The sequence below is a fragment of the Typopeltis vanoorti genome, chromosome 5, assembly GCF_054136105.1.
Source record: "Typopeltis vanoorti isolate ZY-2024b chromosome 5, IOZ_Tvanoo_1.0, whole genome shotgun sequence".
Lineage (NCBI taxonomy): Eukaryota > Metazoa > Arthropoda > Arachnida > Uropygi > Thelyphonidae > Typopeltis > Typopeltis vanoorti.
Window position 1 is genome coordinate 151,232,479 of NC_143553.1, and position 15,863 is coordinate 151,248,341.

General features: G+C 36.3%; 1 protein-coding gene across 1 annotated transcript in view; it reads right to left on the reverse strand.

The window, feature by feature from the left end:
• Nucleotides 1–15,863, reverse strand: part of LOC150106943 (diacylglycerol kinase theta-like) — a 610,762-nt gene that overhangs the window by 58,071 nt on the left and 536,828 nt on the right. The window contains exon 16 of the mRNA XM_090393510.1: nucleotides 1,362–1,619. Within this exon, the coding sequence (XP_090249636.1) occupies nucleotides 1,362–1,619 (258 nt within the window). The remainder of the gene's footprint in view (nucleotides 1–1,361; nucleotides 1,620–15,863) is intronic.

The following is a 15,863-nucleotide window of genomic DNA, read 5'->3' on the forward strand; positions in this document are numbered from 1 at the left end:
ATATATATATAAAGCAATGACAAAATGGATAACTTCAGTAAAGAAAGAGCAATATCAAATAAAATATTCTTATAGATAAGCTTATGCATTGGTTAGACAGATTTATACTTATTATTATTTTTAAGAGGCACCTCCAAAGAGTCAGGGACTTGTCTAGGGAGGCCGCATACTACACACACCAGCTATACTTATTCTTGAATTCATTCCCACTGCTTGCACTCACAACACCCAATGGCAATCCATTCCAATCATGTACCACTCAAAAAAAATCTAACTATCACCCCCTTCTTAGTGGCATTCATTCTCAGCTTCCAAGGATGGACTCTTGTCCTTTGCCCACCCTCCAAAATTGAAAAATTCCATCAATTGAAATCTTGTATGACCCTTTCAAAAGTTTAAGTCTTAATCATATCACCCCTCTTTCTCTTGTTCGCTAGTATCTGCAGTCTACAAATTCGCCACCTGTCTTCATAATCAGTATCCCACAATCCTGATAAATTTTAACACTCTCCTTTGCACTCTCTCCAATATATCAGAATCACAATGGAAACCAGGAGACCAGACCTGCACACAATAGTCCAAGTGAGGTCTTATCAATGCCTTATAGAGAGGCAAAATGACAAAATGATAAGTGATGGAACCCTGAGCCCACCATCCTTTACCCTCGCGTGAAAATATGCAGTAGGGGTGTCAGGCGGCAGTCAGAGCCATGATCTCACAGCTGAACGGTAGCCCTGTCCATTCAGGACAGTACCGAGATATATGTCCTACCAAGCACCAACTTGTGGTAAAAGTGAGGTAGGAGATAATGGGAAAGGAGAAACAGCCACTTTTTGATATCTGTCAGTCAGCCATCCTCTTATCCATGCTAATATTCTATAATCTAAACCCATATTCTCCAATTTATGCAACAGTCTATGATGCTATATTCTGTCAAAAGCTGTAGCAAAATCCAGAAGTATCATGGTGTATCCATTCCCCTTGTTTAGTTCAATGGTACTTATTGTTATTGATAAATGGTATAGTATGACACGTAGAGAGAGAGATTTAGGGGTTGGCAGTTCATCATGAACTGCCAACATCTAAATCTCTCTCTCTACATGTCATACTATACCATGTATCCAATAACAATACCAAAATTGTTATTCTCAAGCAAATCTTTAAGAGAATAACAATTTAAAAAAAAAAATTAAAATTGTTATTCCATCCAGAGAGTTATCTTACACAAAATTAACAAGTTAACACTATACGCTTCATAGTGAATTTTTTGTACATATTCCTCTATCCCCACAAACTATATCAAAACAGAAAAGGTAATTTTATCAAATTCTACATATAAAACATTTTGTGTAATTATTTACCTGTCCAGTCTTATCTCTTCAGCATCAATGACATCCTTGAGCAGAGTTAGAGGATCTTCTCCCCCAGTATAGCCTGGTCCCCAACGTAGCACCCTAGCTAGATCATTTCCTGTTCCTAAAGGGACTATAGCACAAGCAGGGGATTGGCATTCTGAATCTTGTCCTACATTATCTAAACACTGTAGCACCCAACCCACAGTACCATCTCCTCCACACACCATGATTTTATAATCTCGAACATATCTAAATACATACAGCCTATAAAAAATATGAAATTGTTTTAAAAAAGTAAGAGACAAGCAAATTAATGTGATTAATTTTTTTTTGAAAAAAAAAAAAATTATAATTGCAATACTGCACTACAGTATACAGTGATAAAAATCTGAAACTTGATTCTCACTTAGAAAAGATTTATAAAAAAAAATGAACCATCACATATCGACCAGTATATATATATATATATATATATATATATATATATATATATAGAGGGACTATAGTATTTCTCATGTATTTCTATATGTATATGTATTTCTATATTTGTATTTCTCAAAAAAATTTTAAGTTGCATAATATGACAATCATAAACCTCTAGACACTAGGATTTTTTTTGCCCTCAGAACTAACAAACTGACCCCATGAAAACAGACCTATAGGCATAAATACTTGCTCTTAGGGGATGCTGCAGAGGAGTGATGTGCCAACTGCATTAATTGATTGCAACCATTAATCAGGAGAACTCTACCTGTCCTAAGGAACAGATGGGTTGGAGAAGAAGAAATGACAATCACTTATATAATAATTAGCAAAATAAGTCAAATTTTGTTAACAAAATTTATTAATGTGAGATAATCAGATTTATTAATCTCATGCAATTTTATATCTATCTACAGTTCATATAAAAGAAAAGGAGCTATAATACAACTGATAAATGCTAATGTGATAAGGAAAATTTACATGCCTTTGTAAGTGAATTTTATCTGTATGTATCTCAATTATGTTATGTAACCAAATTTAGATGTTTCTTTGACAATGTCTACAGCAATATTTGTAAAACAGTGAGTGAAGCGAACACCCAAAGAGATTTTAAGCCAGAATAGATCAAAACTGGGAAAGATGTTCATGTTATGTAATCTCTGATTTGATTTCATTTTTGCTAGAGATATGAACATTCACTGTGTGCTGTAGTAAAGAAGGTAAAAACAAACTTTTCTTTCTTCTCTATGAACTGGAAGGTAAAGAGAAAACTGATGTGACTTTTGTACACAAGAACAGTGTTAGCACCAGAACTTTAGATCAATTGCTGGTATTAAGAAATTGTAATCATTCAACATGTAAAGACTGATGATATAGGTAAAGATCTTAAAGGATAGTGAGTTGATGAAGATGATTTCTTTCAGCAATGGTCTAGTCTAGAAAAGTGAAAAAGCAAATATTAGATTCTTTGACTTACAGCAACCATTAACTAATCTGTCTGAAACAAAATAAATTCAATCCATTAGAGAGTCATCCTTGTTCTGTTTATGAAACCATGTTTGAGTCTTTCATGGGTAGAGATAGAATACTGTGGAATTTGAAGCATGTTGCTTCAAAGCATGCTCTGAAATCACATCAGAGATTATGTAACATGAACATCTTTCCCAGTTTTGATCTATTCCGGCTTAAAATCTCCTTACCTCATTCTATTATTGTTATTATATATCATCTCATCTTCTTTTTACCCTCTTTTAACTTGCGGTGTCGAAGTTTATTAATCATCAGACCTCAAACCGTTCACAGGATAAGGTGGTCAGCCCTATGCCCCGGTGTATCTTATGTCCTGTAGTGTTGAGTTCTCAAGGCTGGTTTACTTGCTTTGCAGGATGAAAAACTCCAGGATAAACTGGGGGGAAAACCCTGCTGTCCATACCCATGACTGGCTAACTTGGCTATGGCTGAGGAAGATCCTTCAGCTCCTCTCGTCACCAACAGGAATCGAACCTAGGACACTCCTTCCCCAGGCATATGGTTGTAAAGCGCATAGCCACTAAGCTAACCGCACCTGAACGGAAATAGTCAGTTGTTTGCTGATTATGCGAAATTAGGGAAAGTAATTAGTTAATCAAGGCAATGTGATCAGCTTGAGAACGATTTAAAGAGGCTATCAGGATGGGCAAAAATTAATGGGTGTCAGTTTAATGTTGAGAAATGTAAAGTTATGCATTTTGGAATAAAGAGATTACAAGCTGTGCATCACAATGATGGCACTATACTCCAGGAAATAGATGAAGCTAGAGATTTAGAGGTGATGGTAGATAGAGAGTTAAAGTTTAGAGGATATATTGCTAAGGTAGCCCATAATATGACTTGGGTATTGAAGAATACATTAGCAAGTAGATATAAGTTGTTATTCCTCTATATAAGACCTTGATACACCCATATCTGGATTACTGTGCTCAAGTCTGGTCCTCTGGGTTTCTTGGGGATGAGGAAGAAGTGGAGAGGAGTCAGAGGCTAGTGACCAAGATGGTGAGTGGCCTGCAGAATGTTCTCCATGAGGATAGTTGAGTGTGTGGATTGCAGAAGTTAATTGATAGGAGAAAATGAGGGGATATGATAGAAACGTTTAAGTTGCTTAAAGGATTTTACAGGTGCAGGAGAAATATTTCAGCACTTGGCTAGATGGACCAGAACAAGGAGTCACCCCTGGAAGTTGAATAAAGGTGTTGTTAGTAGGAGTATGAGGACTAGATATTTTGCTTAGAGAGTTGTGAATGAATAAGTAGAATGGGTAGCCAGAGTCAGTTGCGAGTGTTTTGTCTGTTAATGGATTCAAGGAAAGGTATGATAGATTGGATGGATAGATTGAATCTCCAGCGATGAGTCTTCGGACTCCATGAAAGTACCCTTATTATAATAATAATTATTATTATCATCACTTACATCATTCTATGTTTCATATGCTATCTGAACTACTCAAACTTTTTGAGGTATAGTTACCCTAAAATTGTTAATTCATTCTTATGATTTTACTGCTCTATTTTTCCATTTCTACTTATTCTCCAAGAAAAAAAAGTTAAATATTCCATTGTCAATGACCTCAAAGAAATATAGTACCCATGAGAATTCCTATAATCCCACTCATTCCTCCAATACTTTGACCTTTTTTCAATACTGAGCTTCTGGTTATATTATAGATATCACCTTGGTACTAGGAATTGCAAATTTGGTGACTTTTTTTTTTTTTTTCAATTACAGGCAATTTGGTAATTTTCATAAATACCATTAATTTCTTGCATTTCAAAAGAGATATACATTAAGAAAATTAGTAAATATTAACAAACAGAAATCTGATTGAAAAATAAAACATGACAAAAATATAAACATTTTTATTCTAAAGAAAATCTTATCAATGTTATTAATATAAATTATAAATAAACAAAACTTTTATTTCCAAATATCATAAACTCAATGATAAAGAAAACACAAGCATGCACAACTCAAACTATTTTTATTTACTGTTATTAAAATGTGGGTGCTTAACAGTCAAGGCTGGATAACTGAGAGGAGACCTCTGTATGGCTTTTCGAAGAATGCAGAGAACTGACCAGGGCTTCCGATTTGATATCCAATCCTCACCTTCCTGTGATACACCCTGTTGGATATCTACCTGAATACTGAATGAACAAGGATGGGCTGGCAATTTGTGATTTAGCACCAAAGTGTATTCTTATTGGCTTAAACCATAACTTAAACCAACAAAATGATTATAAGTACAACATAATGGAATTTCATGTTGTCTGGTTAAATAGGGCCTTCATTTTTTCAGGGAACCAGGTTGAACAGCAAAAAGTCAGCTACTGGAACAACCTCCAACACAGCATCAGCAGAGATCAAGATTGACAGTATCAACATAAGAAGCATCAATAAAAAGACATGGAACTAGCAGAAGAATTGGATAAATACCAGATTGATATAATAAATGCTACCAAATCAAAGAACACAAGAACAACTGAGATCTTTCTCAGCAACAAATAGAAGATGTTATATTCAGGAAATAACAAATAGGGAAAAAAAGTAGTAGTTATAATATTAATTATACTACTCCAAGACAGGCAATATCAGATAGAGCGATGCAGGCTAATATCAGAATGGAGAACTGGACAATGAGACTTATGCTTATGGTCCCAGAGAAGGTTCTAATAAGGAATAAATGGAGAAATTTTGGTCCATGTTGGAGATGTACACAGTAGAGTAGGAAATAATTAATAAACACAAGAATGCTTTGGAAAAATGTGGAGGAAAGAGCAGAGCTAATAACAATGGCAAATACTTGCTAGATTTTTGCTTAGGACATAAACTAGTTATTACTAACACTATGTTCCAACTTAAAAATGTGCACAATTCAGAGAGAGAGAGAAGATATAAGGTAAAAGAAGTCTCACTGACTATGTTATTGTTGACAGTGACGTTTTCTAGCAGGCCTGGTTGGCCGAGTGGTTAGCGTGACCGCTCTCTCCAGCCAAGAGGCTGAGGGTTTGAATACTTCCGTGGGCATGAATGTTTGTGATTATCCTACAAACTTTGTGTGGAAAGGGAATCTGTGACCCTACCACTTATTCTAGCAGAAGACATCATTGCCAAAACCATATGAGGTACGGCAGTGACCATATGCCGTCTACTGACATCAAATATGAATTTTTTTTTTGATGTTTTCTAACTGGTTCAGGACACAATAATATATAGAGGATTTGAAATAGGAAGAAATCACCATTTTGTGTTGAGCAGGATAAAATTGGATTTCATATTAAAAAAGAAGGGTGTGTAATAAGAAAGTTTTGAAACAAATCAAAGCTGAACAGCTATCAGATGTGAATTGTAGACTCAAAAACACAAACATTACTCAAGAAAAACTGAAAGAGTTTGTAAACCAGAACCAAATGTTGGATATTCAGTACCAAAACCCTAAAGAAAACTTTGATTCAGCCAGAGAAGCAGGTGAGATAATATGCAAAAAAAAAAAAAAAAAAAAAAAATCAGAACTCCACTGTGGACTCAGGAAGTTAAAGAGGCAGTCAAGGAAAATAAAGCATATTGAAAGTTCCTGGCAAGTAAATCACCTTATGCTATTAGGGAATACAAAGAAAAATGCAAAAAAGCAAAGCATTGTGTAAAATTAGCTAATCAAAAGCTATGGGAAGACTTCGATAAGAACATATAAAATAAATATATCAGGAAGGTGGTAAAATATTCTGCAGGCTATTGGAAAAGCTCAAAAATGAAGGAAAGAGTACTGTAAAAGAAATTAGAGATGATAAAGGTGATATGAAAACTGAGGATAAAAAATATTCTTGATGTATGAAGGCAGAAGACACTCAAAATGAAAATCTGACTGTAAAATCAATCAATGTGCAAATTTTGACAACTATGCATGGATGATTATCCTATTTAGGCCTTTTGTTATCACTCCATTTTACACCCAGATCATTCTCAAGCACCAAAAACAACAAGGTTCTAGAAATCTTCCCATATTTTTCTTCACACTCTTATAGCAATGACCAATGAAAAATCTCTTTCAAGTCTACTACTAATATGAAAAATATGTCACCTGTTTTGCCTCCTGTATTCTTCCACCAGCAAAAGATCAGGAAAAAATCTCCAGTAATTTGTATACACACTGATGGTATCCTTCTAGATTATTTTCAAACCCTTCCTGGTACGGAAGAGTTTGAAAATAATCTAGAATTGTTTCAAATTCAGCTCCACCATTTGATAAGAAAGCATATATATATATATATATATATATATATATATATATATATATATATATGCTTCAACTCGGTTTTTAAGTCATTAAATCTATTTTTAAAAAAATATATATATATATATAGAAAGTTTTTTTTACCTTGGGTATACTATACATTAAAGATACCAAGCAATTTCATAAACTTGGTTTTAATCCTTTTTTCCCAAGTAAGCAAACAAGCAGGTAAGTCAAGTTTGCACCTGAAGTATTTTCAGGGCTGAGACGACTCGTGGTAAAGGTGGAGTAAGCTCTGATCACTTTCCTTAGTATCTCCCATAATGAAGCACATCTCCTTGCAGACATGTATGATGCTATGCATTAGGGGAAGGGCCACTGCCCAGACCAGTTTCGATCTTATTGAGGTCTTGTCAGTGGGAGCCCGACTCTGAGATGCCAGATTGATCAGAGCTTACTCCAACTTTACCACGAGTTGCCTCAGACCTTAAAATACTTCGGGTGCAAACTTGACTTACCTGCTTGTTTGCTTACTATCCTGGTATCTTTAATTATTATTATTATTATTATTATTATGTGAAACCTCCAGGGAGTCCAAAGACTCATCGAGGGAGAATGTGCCAACACCATCAAATGATTTTCCCCTTCTAACTACTAACTGTGCTCAAACCTGCTTAACTTTTTGTGAGCCATTAGTAGCAGAGGCTCTACCAATCGACCAACCTTTGCTAGTATACCCAAGGTAAAAAACTTTCTCCATCTTTCTCTCATCCTGAGATTTTTATTTAATAAGATTAAAGCACCTTGTGGCAACTTGTATAGGTAAAATTTATAAGTTCTGCATTACTTCAACCTCGGCATCTCAGGATCTGGCTCCCACTGACGAGACTTCAATAAAGATCGAAACCAGTCTGGGTAGTGGCCTTTCCCTTAATGCATAGAATCATACATGTCTGCAAGTAGATATGCTTTGCATTATGGGAAATACTAAGGAAAGTGATCAGAACTTATTCCACCTTTACTATGAGTCGCCTCAACTCGTGGTAAATATATATGTGTGTGTGTGTGTGTGTGTGCGCGCGCGCGCGCGTGCTTTCTTATTTCATTGGAATCTATCAATCATTAAAGTTAACTAATATCAAGTTAACATAATATCATTAAAGTTAATTAATAACTTATCCAAAAATAAGACACAAAAAAATCCATACAATCGAATTACAGACATATTGCTCTTCTTTTGGTCCTTTCCAAAACGGTGAAGAGAATCCAGCTGATTTCTGCAGCACTTAGAAGTTTCATATTACATCATGAATCAGCAAATGCATTTTGCCACAGGTGAAGTCCCTTATCTAACCAACCATCTCTTGATAAATGCTATGAAAAGTTCAGAGAAATTCAGGAAACTGTTTGAGATATTATAAGGACATCTGATCAGCTTTGGTACAAAGTTCTTCAGAGCAAAGTATCATCCTATGGGCAACATGCACTCTTCAACTATGTCTCGTTTCCTTTGTTGGTGATTACTACTATTATGATTCAGGATCCCCACTTACACTATACAAATCTATCATACCACTCCTTAAACTTGTACAGCAATCATACTATAACCACTCTATCAAACAATACATTCCATGGTCCAACCATCCCTTCTGGCTCACTACAGTCATTTGCAAGCTTGTCCACTTTTCCCTGCTCTTTCTCCTTGTTCTACCATATGAATAATATCCTCAGTAACTATAGAAATCACATTTATGCCACAGTTAATAACATTTTTATTATGTAAATATTTTATCTTATATATCATGAGACATCATTAGTACAATTATCGAACAACAAAAGGAATTGAATTCAAAAAAACAGTAACGTGCATGCTTAAATTGGAATTCCTCTACGTATACAGTCATGTGATGATGGATTAAACTGGGTTGAAATTAAAACTAATTAAATTAAATTAAAATATAACAGATAAATTTATTTAACACAATTTGATAACAATTTCCCAAACTTTTGGAATAGTGAGACAGTCATTCCAATTAAGATTATGTTAAAATAATTAACATAATCTTAATTGGAATGACTGTCTCACTATTCCAATTTCTGAAACCTAACGAAGTAAGGTTTCAGAAATTTCTTTATATAAATGTTCATTTTTATATAAGGATCTATGTAGCAGGTTAGTGTTTGTTTTGGCATTGGATCCTCTGATTAGCATTTTCGATTCCATGTTGTTCAAGGTCAGATTTGTGAGGTTTGACAAGTGGGATGTGGTCTTGATGTTCAAAGATGCATTTATTTATAGATCTTCCTGTTTATCGAAGTAAAACAAGTTACATGAACATGGTACTTCGTATGTGCCAGGTAGCACTATTGGTGAAAGTTTGTCTTTTGTACAAGGTAGTAAAGTTGTGAATTTGGTTGATGGGTTTATAGGTAGCAACAAGTTGATATTTTTTCATAATTTTTGAGGCATGTTCAGAAGTGCATTTAATATATGGTATAGGAATCCTGTGGGCTTTTTCTTGTCAAGGTTGATTTGTAGGAGAGCAGTTAATTATTTTTTGGGTTATTATTGGATTATATCCAATTAGTAAGGCTGTTTCTTTAATAATTTCCAGTTTTCATTTTAGAGATTCTTCAGAAGAACAATCCTGAAAGCTCTGAATATAAGATTTTATGCTGCCATATTTTTGAGATGGATGGTGAGCTGATGTATTGTGGATATAACGACCTGAAAAAGAAAGTTGGTTTTCGATAGACAGAAGTGGAAATGGATACATCTTGTTTATGCTGGATGTGTATATGAAGAAAGGAAATATCTTTTGATGATTCTTTTTCTAGTGAATTTGATACGAAGATGTAGGGTGTTTTTTTTTGTAGAAATGAGTAGAGTTCTGGTTTTGTGCGGCTCCAAACTGAAAAGATGTTATCAACATACTGTAACCAAATTGTTGGTTTTGAATCAAGAACAAAACTTCTTTCTTTTAGGTGTTCAAGAAAACAGTTGTCTAAATTAAGTGATAAGGGTGAGTCCACTATGTCCAATGGATATTTTGGGTTAAAAATTCTATTGTCTCTTTGTGAGAGAGAGACAATGTCACAGCTTACTAACATGTCTATATCTGCTAGTTTAATGTCTTTTATTCTTGTATGAAATTCTATGGACTTTTTTGGCGAAAAAGCTGAGTGGCCAATGAGGGGACGGAGATGGTTAGACAGAAATCTTGATATTTTATGTGTGGGACTGCCAATAGAATTCACAATAGGTCTAAGTGAACAGTTACTTTTACTGAGATAAAGAGCCAATAGGCTTAATTTGAATAAGTTACTTTTATGTAATTTTTGGTGAGTAGGCGTGAAGTAGCTTTTTTTTTTTTTTGAGATGTGACTTCTCAGTGCTTTCCTCGAGCCATTACTGCTTATTCATCCCAGAACCTTCTTCAAATCTAGCTGTTTTCCCTACATCCCAGGTCATCCCTTCCCAGTTTATATACACACACATTCCTATCCTTCTGGAGCATCAATTTTTCTCACGTTGCATTCCCTTGTCCACTCTGATGAGTACTTATTATGAATAATCAATATTTAAGCGAATTAATTTACTGCTTGCATTTTACAGGCTATAATTATGAAAAAAAAAAAGGGCAACATTAAAATGAGAATTTATATATATATATATTATATATATCTGATCCACACACGAAAGGCCACATGACCTATGGCACATTAGTGCTATGTGTAGGCAAGAGGGATAGAAGAAATGTGGAATCTGTTCACATCTCGCATGACAACTGAGGTTTGTAATCTTTGGGAAAGGCAGAGTGTGGGAGACAGTTCCAAAGGCCAGAAGCATGAATGAAAGAGGAAGCAGCAAAGTTTGTTCAGCGAGTTTAAAGATGGACTGTAACAGGGTTTTGGTTAGCTTTGGAGTAATAATAGTGGACAATTCAGCAGAGCACTGTCCATGAAAGTATCTGTAAAAGAGGGATCATTAATTAGCTAGATTGCCTCTTCTGGACTTCTTGTCTGATCTCTCAGAGGATATTGGTGCACCACCAATATCCTCTGAGAGATCAGACAAGAGTGAGTTTTGGTGGCACTGAAGTTTACAAGGTTGTCCCTTCCCTGATGAAATATAGCTAAGAGATCTGAATTCAGGTACCTGGTCATGGAAGAGCTTGAGGATTCTAATTCTTGAGCACTACAAGGTTTATCGAATGAAAAGGAGGAATGCAGTGTACTGTTGTCTGCATCGCTAAGGATTCGAAGTCTGAGAGAGCAGATCATTTATATACAAGAGGAAGAGAATTGGTGAAAGAACAGAACCCTGGAGTACTCCTGCATTGGTGGGAAAATCTGAGGAAAATCATGATACATAGTGAGCGATCAGTGAAAAAGTTGGCAATGCAGTGCAGAGTGAGGAAAATAGACTACAGGATGGCAGTTTGCTAAATAGGCTCATATGCCAAACCAGATCGAATGCCTTTGAGAAGTCGAGGACAACCACACGAGTTTCTCCATGGCTTGACTTCAGAGGTGAGTGGTGAAAGCAAGAAGACAGCTGTAGATTGCAATCCATAGTGCTGGTTGTTATTAATCTTCTCCATAGCTTTAGAGAGAACAGAAGTGAGAGCAAGTGGACGTAGTTTGTTGGCCAACTTTTATCACCTTTCTTTGGTATGGGGTGGATATGAGGACCTGTTTCCATAGTAGACAGCAGCTGAATAAGATAGATTGAAGAGGCAATACAGGATAGGTGTTAGTTCTAGGGTACAATTTTTTAATGCAATAGGTGGGATGCCATCAGGACCAGAAGCTTTGTTTGTGTCAAGGTTATTCTTCAGATTTCTTTTTGTCAGAAGACTATGGGCGACATGAAGGGCATCACTCTACCCAGTCATTCTTGGTAGAGTGGAGGGAACTTTGCCCTGGTCATCAATGATGCAGGAATTGGAAGAGAAAAGTGATGCCAGTAATTGGCCTTTTCTTTAAGTAAAGTAACTAGAGTATTCAGATGTGAGAGTGGTGGAAAGCTAGGCAGGCAGGAGTTGCACCCAATGGCAATGATTCTTTTACAATTGTTGTGAACTGCAGTGTAGGAGAGTGGGCAGTTTGAGTTTTGGTCTTGAGCCATTCGTGGTAAGCAAAGGTTATTTCTTTTACAACATAATGTTTTGAGAACTAAGGCTCGGATAGTGGCTGAGAGTTTGGAGTGAAATAAGGGATAAAAGCCTTCATTCCTGTGAGGATGATTTCTGTTATTCAGTTTGAGCAGGTGTTTGGATCAGAAGAACTGAAGCAGTAGTCAGACCATAGAAGTAGAAATAGAAGTCACAGAGGTCCTTCCAGTTGGCACCCTTGTAGTGTCAAAGGACACGAGACTGTGAACTGGTGGCTGAAGGTATTTCTGTGGCAAAAGAGATGTATGTGGTTGTGGTCTGAGTTATCAAGAAGAGAACTGACAACCACAGTATACTTGGGAAGGGGAGCTTGTCAGGAAGGAGGTCAAGTGTGTTGGCAAATTGAAGGGGGCTCTTATGCTAGGTATTCTGGTCAGAAGACTGATGATCTGAAATAGGTCATTGTTGATGGCAAACACCTCAGCATCCCTTCAAGCTTGATCAGTTAAACTGGAGAAGGGGAACCAATGCGAGTAGTGAACATTCAAGTCTCCAAGAAGTATTAGAAAAAATATTACAAAAGATAGTATTACATTACCCCAAGAAATATTATATTAGCTGATGCACATTGAGTCTGACCCTGGAAACTTGCACACAAAATGTTTATCATGTATACATAGGTTGGCAAAAACAAAATTACGGAACACTAGCTAGAACCAAATACAAACTCTTGAACCTCGTGTTCTCTCCATTACACGTCACTCAAGGATTCCAGAAATTCCATTTCCTTACTACCACATGATGTGATGTTACCTCTTTCCAATTTAAAGTTGTAATGTTTATAGTTGTTAAAATCTCCCATAAAGAGTATAAAGTGCTCGAGCATGGTAAAGAAAGAAAAGGTGCAGTATGAGAGGGGGATTGGATAGTCAGGCCAAGGTTAACTCAAGGGAATTCTTCTGCTACATGGCAAGCAAGAGGAAGAATAATTAAGGCAGATTAACATTGGTGGATAGTAATGGTAGCAGACTAATAGCTGCAAAAGATATAGTGGAATTATTGAACGAGAACTTTATCAGCATTTATCATACTGGTGTAAATAATGCCATGCAAGGTATAGAAGAGAGGCGAGTATTAGGAGAATTGGAAGTGAAAGAAACAGAGGTGTATCAGATGTTGGTTGGGTTAAATGTGAATAAGGCTGTGGGAATGGATGGCATATCACCATGAATTCTTAAGGAATGTAAAACAAGTCTATGTCCTTGACCTGGTTATTTAATGAAAGTCTTACAGTGGGTAGGGTTCCTAGGGCAAAATAATACTATTTGTTCTAAGACAGAAGTCTCCAACTATATGCCAGTCTCTATAACCGTGGTTGTGGTCAAGATTTTAATGAGATTGGTAAGGAACAGAATACAGGATTGGATTGATGGACATAGCATTCTTTATGATGTTAGCATGGATTTGAAAAGAATAGGTCCTGTAATTTACTTGCATTTTATGATAAGGTGACAAGTGTGTTTACTTGGACAAAAGAGTGGGGTTGTAGTTTTAATATCAATAAGTGCAAGGTATTACATTTTGGAGAGAAGAAATATAAGGTTGTGTAATATATCAATGGTGCTGTACTGCAGGAAATGAATGAGATTAGAGATTTGGGTGTGATGGTTGACAGTAGACTGAAGTTTAGAGGGCATATTGCTAGTGTTACAAAGGCTGCACATTGTAGTGCTGCTATGATAAGAAGTACTCTAACATGTAGGGATAAGGAAGTGGTTGAGCCACTGTATAGGGCACTGGTCAGGCCACACTTGAACTATTGTGCTCAGATCTGGTCACCTGGTTTTCAACGTGATGTGGGGGCATTGGAAAAATGTTGATTGCAGAGTTTGGTGGATAGGGGAAGAGGTGACATGATAGAGACATTTAAGTAAGTGAGAGAATATTATCAGATTAATCCACAGGGTAGAAGGTGAGAGGGGAAGAACCAGAGGTCATCCCTGGAATTTATGTAAAAGTGTGGTGAAAAGGGGGTATAAGGAGTAGATTTTTTACATGAAGAAATGTCAGTGAATGGAACACATTACCAGAATGTGTTGTTAATGTAAAGAGTGTTAAGGATTTTAAGATTCTATATGTTAAATATGTTGTCAGTTGAATGAACTTTCCAACTCTCCATGAGTCTTCTGACTCCATGGAGGATATAATAATAATAATAATAATGTCATGTTGTACCATATCACCAGAGTTCAAGATTGGTACTATCAACATAAGAGGCCTGAATGGCAAAGTACCAGATCGACATAATAGGGGTGACTGAAACAAAAAAAGACAAAATCTGGCGAGATTTTTCTGAGCAATAAATACAAAATGTTATATTCAGGCAATGACAATCAAGGAAAAGAAGGAGTAGCCATAGTATTCAACACTAAATATGAGGCTAATCTTCTTGAATGGCAGGCAATCTCAAGTAGAGTGATGTGGGCAAATATCAGAATGGGGAACTGGACAATGAGACTTATTTGTGCCTATGGTTCCACAGAAGGTTCTACTAAGCTAGAAGTGGAGGAATTTTTTGAAGCTTTAGAGAAAGCAACTGATACAATGAAAAAGGAAAAGTTGGCCCTTGTTGGGGATCTAAATAGCAGAGTAGGAAATGATTGTCAGATATACAAGAATATTTTAGGGAAATTTGGAGAAAAGAGCAAATAATGGCAAATACCTGTTGGATTTCTGCTCAGGACAGACGGGTTATTACTAATATAATGTTCCAACATAAAAATATTATTATTATTATTAAACAAGACCTCATGGAGTCAAAGACTCATCTAGGAGGTCCTTTTATCTCACACACATCTCATCATACCGGGTCTTAAACACATTCAAACTCTTTGCAGACACCACACTCTCAGGCAAGGCATTCCAATCATTCACAACTCTGCACGAAAAAAACCTGCCTCTCACTCCCCTACTCACACCCTCTTTATACAGTTTCCAGGCATGACCTCTGGTTCTCCCCTGATCTCCCACTATTCTCTGTAGAACTTCTCCACCATTGATCCTATAGCAACCCCTTACCAACTTGTAGGTCTCTATCATATCTCCCCTCTTCCTTCTCTCCACTAGACTCTGCAAATTACATCTTTTCAATCTTTCCTCATACTCAACATTCCAGAGGTCAGAAACTACCTTAGTCAGTCGCCTTTGGACCCTTTCCAACATCTCTTCATCCTTCTGAAAACCAGGTGACCAAATCTGGGCACAATAGTCCAGTGTGGCCTAATCAAAGCCTTATACAATGGAACAAGAATCTCCCTACTTCTACACGTCAGTGTCCTCCTCATCGTTCCCAGAAGTCTTTGTGTTGTCTTCACAATTTTGGCGATGTGTCCCCTAAATTTTAGATCCTTATCCACTATCACTCCCAGATCTCTTATTTCCTCTACTTCCAACAATATATTCTCACCAAGCATAAATTCTGCATCCCTTCTTTGTTTCCCAAATTTTAAAACCTTACATTTTGCAACATTGAACTCACATCCCCATTTGCTTGCCCAATCACTCAATTTATTCAAGTCTTCTTGCAAGGCCACAACATCTTCACTACTCTTTATGGTTCGTCCCAACTTTGCATCATCTGCAAAC